Source organism: Microplitis mediator, chromosome 3, assembly GCF_029852145.1.
Source record: "Microplitis mediator isolate UGA2020A chromosome 3, iyMicMedi2.1, whole genome shotgun sequence".
Classification (NCBI taxonomy): Eukaryota; Metazoa; Arthropoda; class Insecta; order Hymenoptera; family Braconidae; genus Microplitis; species Microplitis mediator.
Window position 1 is genome coordinate 21786323 of NC_079971.1, and position 6946 is coordinate 21793268.

General features: G+C 27.1%; 2 protein-coding genes across 2 annotated transcripts; both read left to right on the forward strand.

The window, feature by feature from the left end:
• The first annotated feature begins 311 nt into the window (after positions 1–311).
• Positions 312–2654, forward strand: LOC130665532 (uncharacterized). The gene is made up of 4 exons (XM_057465969.1): positions 312–345; positions 437–622; positions 1590–1693; positions 2121–2654. The coding sequence occupies exons 1-4, from the start codon at positions 327–329 to the stop codon at positions 2226–2228; spliced, it is 417 nt and encodes a 138-aa protein (XP_057321952.1). The 5' UTR covers positions 312–326; the 3' UTR covers positions 2229–2654.
• A 2067-nt stretch (positions 2655–4721) lies between these two features.
• Positions 4722–6089, forward strand: LOC130665531 (protein FAM50 homolog). Its single transcript, XM_057465968.1, has 2 exons — positions 4722–5771; positions 5840–6089. Exons 1-2 carry the CDS (start codon positions 5167–5169, stop codon positions 5955–5957), a joined length of 723 nt encoding a protein of 240 aa, XP_057321951.1. The 5' UTR covers positions 4722–5166; the 3' UTR covers positions 5958–6089.
• The last annotated feature ends 857 nt before the right edge of the window (positions 6090–6946 follow it).

Here is a 6946-nt window from a genome sequence, read left to right on the forward strand (position 1 = left end):
TGTCCTGAGATGATTGTGTGTCATATTAGTGTGACCAATTCTTAACCGTGTAAAAATTACTTGATTTGTACGGTTGTTAAATGATGGGGATTCTTCCCATACATTTTTTCTTACACGATGTAGTATAGATTTGGAGTTCCTCCACATAATGTTCCATTTAGCCCATATGAAGTTTCTAACAGTGTTTTTAAATTCGTCAGTTGTGGCTAGTAGGTCGTTGATTTGGGTACCATTAGTTAGGGCTTTTTTTGCAGCTGCATCTGCTTTTTCGTTCCCGCTCAAAACTTGATGGTTACTTTATTTAAATATATTGGGCTTACATATGAATGTATGAAGAAGTAATTGGTAAGTATTTAAAATAATTTTTTTAAAATTTATAAATTAAAATTAATTTATGTGCAAATTTTATTTTGAAAAAATTATCAAAATTATCTAGGCGATTTTTTAGAATTAGTTGTCTATTTTTCCCTACACGCAGATTTTTTATTGGCCTTGAATCTTATCTACTTCTTGCCCGCTCGTATAAATTTTAGCTTAGCACCGAGCCCTGGGTTCGATCCCTCGACCTTTCTCTTGCAGCTGAAGCCTTTCGATGCCTTGACCCACACGACTACGGCGGACAGTAAGCAATTTTTTTGATATTTTAATTATTTTTGTAATATCTCTGATAGTTTAGCTTCAATTTCTGGTAAAAAAAAAATTTTTAAATTGAACTTCAAGATAAAATTTATATTCTCATAACTTGAAATTAAAAATTCTAAATTTATCAATGTTATGATGAAAATAAATTATACAATGTTGCAGTAAATTCTATTTTCTACGAACTATGTTCTTATCAATTTTCTCATAAACTCAACAGTTGATAATTTAAAGCAGTAATTTAATAATAAATCCTTGGATGTTCGTTTTTCTGCTCTTTTGATCTTTGACTTCTTATATAATTTAAATCTATATTTATTAATAAATAGTCGACTTTTATCGGACAGATCAGAGTGTCAAGGGATCGAGATTTTGCAATAAAATCAGCGTTTTATAGTTTTAGTTGCTATGAAATTTAAAAAAATGCACAAGCTGCGGAAGGTCATGACAGATTGCACTCATTATAAATTAAGTGGAAATTTATTTAAAGTTCAGTACACAATCTTGCAAAGTCGATACATTACTTCAAGGTATCACTATTAATTTTTTAATTCAAAATTTCAGAATAAAATATTTTTAATTTTATTTATTCAGTTCGAGTTCAAACTCAAATAACTTTCAAACTATTTAGTATAAAAATTTTCAATTTTTTGTAGGAAATTTTATTCTTCATAAAATTATTTCGGTGCATTTTCGTCATTTCTTTAATAGTTGACTCAGAATTTTAAATTTAAATATTGAAAATATTAATTTGGCAGAAATTACTAGCATTCAAATATTTTGGCGTTTAAATTCAAATTGCGGTGAACATAATAGAGATACGATAAAAATGCATACAATAAATTTTATAGGAAATAGAATTTTCTACAAAAAATATCTCAGCAATTTTTCATATAAACTTGATCGTTTAGTCAGAATATTAAATTTAAATAATTATTCTATTTTTTCAGAGAAGAGAAAAAAAATAAAAATGTCAAAAATAATATTTTTATTATCAATTTTACTATTTATCGGCATCTATATCAATACAGTTGAAGGATGCAAAGGCGGCTGGGTAAGTAATTATCATAATACAGTAAAAAAAAATTTCAAATTTTAAATTTTGACCAGTGATTGAAATTTTCAATAAAACCGACAATTGAATTTAAATTTTTCGTTTAAACAAAATTTTTCTTCTAAGAAATTACATTCCTTACTTAATTTCTCCTGAAAGGTCAGACCATAAGTCCAGTATTTTATTAATTACAGCCTCTATTATGTTTAAAACTCGCGAAAGAGCGCGAAATAAAAATTTTTTTTCACATTGGGTCCCTTACTTTTCGATTTAAAATTGTCAGACTCGCGGATTTTTTTTTTGTAGAAAATTAAATTTTCAATTAAAATTTGTTTTTTATTTTAGGGATGAAATAATTTTTAAATTTTTACTGGCAAATGGAAAATTCTTATCGATTAATAAAATAAATTTTTGTTTTTTATTCTAGTGTCATCCGCATCAAGGTTACAAGTGCTGCGCGGGTCATTCATGTGATAACTACTATTTTCAAGGTACTTGTCAAGATAGTGCATTTTTTGACTCACCACGACGTTAACAAAAAATATGGAAAACAAATAGCCCTGCGAATCAGCTCTGAAATTTCCCGCTGTCATTGACTTGTACCCAAAAACTCATTGCCCGACTTCAAAATTTAGTCCGATCTTTACACTCTACATCATCTTAGTAACCACTTCCAACAATTGATCTGAAAATAATTGCGAATGATTCCTCGGAGCTCGAAACGTTGGTTTTCATTGATAATTCAAAAATCAATCACTTTCAAAAGTTCGACCAGAGTCAGTAATTTTTTTTATTATCTATTTTCATAGCGAAAAATTGCAAAATTGGTAAACAAAATGAACACACGATTTTTTTTGTCCGTACGTATTTATGGGAATTTTAAATATAAAGTAAACAGGTTTAATAAAACTTTAATGTATATATTTAAAATAAATAAATGCTATGTAATATAGTAATTAAATCTCGCACTTTTGCAATTATCCCTTATCTATGATCTTAATTTACAATTTTAATTTAAATATCAAAATGTTGGAGATTTATATGATCTATGTACAGTAGGGTGAGCCAAAAAAACCAACCTATCAAATTTACGCCTTAAAAAGAACCTGTATATCGAGAAAAAAATTCTCCCATTGGGCAAAATTTTTAGCTCAAATTTAAAAGGTGTCGGTAGCCAATTGAAATTTCCCATTTAAATAACATGCAAAAAAATTTGTTTTTATTAAAATTATTATAATTTTCCAACCATGTGAGACAAAAATTCGGCTCTAGAATATTCTTGTAGGGCATTAAATTTCTTAAAAGAAAGTCCTGGGAGTCGAATTTTTAAACTTGATATTTCGTATACTAACAGGCTATTAAAGTCTAGAGTAAACAGAATCATACAAATTTAAAGCTTTGTTTGGATTTTCCAAATACTTTTCTTTTATTGTGATCGATAACAAAATATTATTTGTTACAACGTGGATATTGTTGGTGATTTCATTGCACTACATGTAGAAAAAATTTTCTTGTAGTATTGATATTTTGAATAATAAAGCCTTAAATTTGTATGATTCTGTTGACTCTAGACTTTGATGGTCTGTTAGTATACGAAATATCAAGTTTATAAATTCGACTTTTAGGACTTTTTTGAGAGAAATTTAATGCCATACAAGAATATTCTAGAGCCGAATTTTTATCTCACATGGTTGAAAAATTATAATATTTTTAATAAAAACAAATTTTTTTGCATGTTATTTAAATGGGAAATTTCAAATGGCTACCGACACCTTTTAAAATATCGCTAAAAATTTTGCCCATTGGGAGAATTTTTTTCTCGATATATAGATCCTTTTTAAGACATAAATTCGATAGGTTGTTTTTTTTTGGCTCACCCTAATGTACAGATTAATTTTTTATTAATTTATGACTTATCATTAAATATCCTATTAATGATTACCCTGATTAAACAACTGAATTCGAACGAATTAAAAATTTTAATTCTGCAAAACAGAATTCAACAATTGAAAATTTCAATTCTGTTATATTCTGTTAAATTTGGTAAGACAGAATTTTAAAAAATTCAAGGATTATTTTTGAATTAAATAGAATAAAACAGATTTAAACTTTTTGAATCGATTTTTATTCAGTTTGATTCGGAGTCAGAACCAGAAATTTGAGAATTATTTTCGAATTAAACCGAATAGAATTATTTAAATTCGTTTCAATTTGGATAAATTCTGGTTTTCCTGCCGAATTAGACAGAATTATTTTTTAAGATAGATACCGAATTAACAGAATTTATCTGAATTATATAGAATTAACAATTAAATTCTGTTTAATTCGATCGAATTCAGTTGTTTCATCAGGGTATTTGAATGTTATATACTGATCATAATTACCGTGGACATGGGGTAGTTTGATTAAAAACTTCGATTGAAATCGATAAAAAGTCAATCGGTCAATTAAAACGCGTTTACTGTTGCAAATTCCGATTAAGAATCAATCAGTTTTAGTGATAAAAAAAAAATTTTTTTAGATGATTATTTTCTAACTGAATTTTATTTGATTTTTTTAATGGAACTTCATCGGTTTCAATTGGAAAATAATATTTATATTCGATTTTCCATCGAATTTACTCAGAAATTTCCGATTACAAATTTCCAATTGTTTTCAATCAGAGTTTATAATCAGAGTAAACACAAATACGGAAAATTTTGTGTTTCAGCTTAAAATTTAATTAATTTAAAAATTATAAAACTAACTAAACAATTAATGTTTTTAATCAATCACAAATTAAATAAATTTCCACTTAATTTTTTAAATATTAGCTCTCTTTGGTTCTGAACCCTTGTGGAAAATTTTCTCAGCAAAAAGTGAAAATAAAAGTATTGAAAATCTTATTTCTTCTTAAAAACTCTGAGAAAGTATTATAAAAAAAAACTTATATAAAGTCCTAAGAAGTCAAATATTTAGTCAAATTTGGCAATTTTTAAAAAAAATTGTTTTTTTGAAAAATTTCTTTTCACTTAAAAATAATATTTTTAATTTTAGTAGATTTTTTTAAATAACTTTTAAAAAATTTTTTTATTGCAATGAAAACTTTCTGCCCAAAGTGTTAATTTCTTAGTAATTTAAAAAAAAAAAGTCTCCCAAATTTGACTTCTCAGGGCTTTATATGTTTTTTTGACTTGATAATACTTTCTCAGAGTTTTGAAGATAAAATAAGATTTTCAAAGCTTTATTTTCATTTTTTGCCGCGAAAAATTTCCATAAGGCAGATTTTCATAGTTACCAAACTCTCCTTTAATTGGTGCACCGAATGTTTTTAATGTCTTTCTTGTAAGTGGGGATAAAAGTAACGTTAGGGATTCAAAACTTTCAAGTTTATTAATTGCATATAGTAAAATAAGACGCTAACCTCAAAAAAAAGCAACAAAAGAATATTAACTTTTGTTTAACAGTAAAAGAGTAAAATAAAATCATAAAAAATGGATTCTCCAACTAAAAAAAGTAAAAAATGTCCTTCCAAAATTGAGTTGCTTGAGAAATTAAACAGCCACAAGAAGAAACTACTTGATGAAGTTAAAAATAAGACTTACGAATTACAAAGTTCTATTGAGAACACATTGAAAAAGTTGAATAGTTATGAATATAAAAAATCTTGTGAGTCAATGGGAGATTATTTAAGCATAATTCAGAAATTGAACAACGATTTCAATGATCTTGAGGACATGTCTAATGATTTTGTGGAAAATATTTGTCAACTTAGAGTTAAATCGGTCACTGTCAAGGATTTGATTAATTTGCCAGACGAAAATGAAAGTAAATTGTCTCCAATTATTGGAAGTTCACCATTAATACGGAACCCTAGCAAGTCTCAGCAGTTACAAAATGGTAATTTTAAACAAATGGATGATAATTCTCCAATGAGTTTTGTTATTGATGATGATCGAAATGGAAGACTATTGATAACTCCTAATAATGATACAAATGAAAAAGTAGTAATAAGTTCTGGAAGTGATGATCAAGATAATGAAAGAGAAGAAACTTCTGATCGCAATGATTATGATAAACTGATTAAATCGATAGGAAGGTAATTCGATAATCGACGATTTATTTAATTTCTTAAATAAACTTACGGTAAATAAAAATATTTTATAGAAAACTCGATACAATCAGCAAAGTTGCCTGTGAAAGTGAAGAAGAAAGAGAAGCTTCGGAAAAATCTCCTGAATCACCATCACCAATGCAAATAAAGAAAAAACTATATAAGTATTAATAAACCAGGAAAATGGTAATTATTACAAGCATTAGATTATTTGATACAATATATATTATTTTTTTACAAATAGTTTAGAATAAAGCGCAATAATTCTGTAGCGAAAAATTAATAAAAGAAATGTAAGTTACTGATGAGAAAATCTTATTTATTTATTTATTAATTAAATCAATGTCAATTATTTATTAATTAATTTAGTGCCAAAACTTAAGAAAGTTTGATCGAATATAACAAAACGATTAGTAGTCCAGTCGAAACAAATTTGCAAGGAAAAAAAATTTACATACAAAAGTATAAAATTTTTTTGTGTAAACATGATCCTAGAGAACTTTTCACAGTCTGCTCGGTGTGAATTGACGGCGTAATATTTTCTTGGTGAGAAGTATCAAGCGGTGCAATTTTCTCACGACATGAGTTATCTCTCACACCATTCGGTGTTCGTAGCTCAAATATTGTTCGATAATACAATCTGTAGTTGAAAATTATCAAATAATATATAGGTCGCAGCACTAGTATATCATTATTGTTATTGATATAGATTTTAAAATAAAAATTGAAAACCCAGTGTCGAAGTAATCGAGAGTTTAAAATAAATTACTTAGACATTTAGAACGTTGGTGGTGTGAACGTTCTAATGTAAGGTGTCTGCTAAAATTTACAACCCTGCGTCGTGTAACTTCCACTCCGCAGTGTTGAAAATTTTAACACCAAATCATTCACACCACACCGTGGACTCAAAAATTACAATTGTTAGTTTTCATTGATACAAAAAAAAGCTTCTTATACTTTTTTATGTGAATTTTATTTCTATACAAGTTTTGGTTGAAAGTTAATGATAAATTGATTTTTGTTCCCACATGAAAAAAATATATATCCGGGCATATCTGGAATATGTCATATATATGCAACATATATATAAATATATGCCTCATATATGCAGATTTGCCCGGATATATATTTTTTTCGTATGGGTTTATAAAATATTTGCG

Bases quoted from the DNA above. Each gene is read 5' to 3' on its own strand.
- LOC130665531 (XM_057465968.1), top strand. From the start codon at position 5,167: ATGGATTCTCCAACTAAAAAAAGTAAAAAATGTCCTTCCAAAATTGAG. The intron at 5,772-5,839 runs GTAATTCGATAA...AATATTTTATAG, and splicing joins CTGATTAAATCGATAGGAAG to AAAACTCGATACAATCAGCA.
- LOC130665532 (XM_057465969.1), top strand. The intron at 623-1,589 runs GTAAGCAATTTT...CTATTTTTTCAG, and splicing joins CCACACGACTACGGCGGACA to AGAAGAGAAAAAAAATAAAA. The intron at 1,694-2,120 runs GTAAGTAATTAT...TTTTTATTCTAG, and splicing joins AAGGATGCAAAGGCGGCTGG to TGTCATCCGCATCAAGGTTA.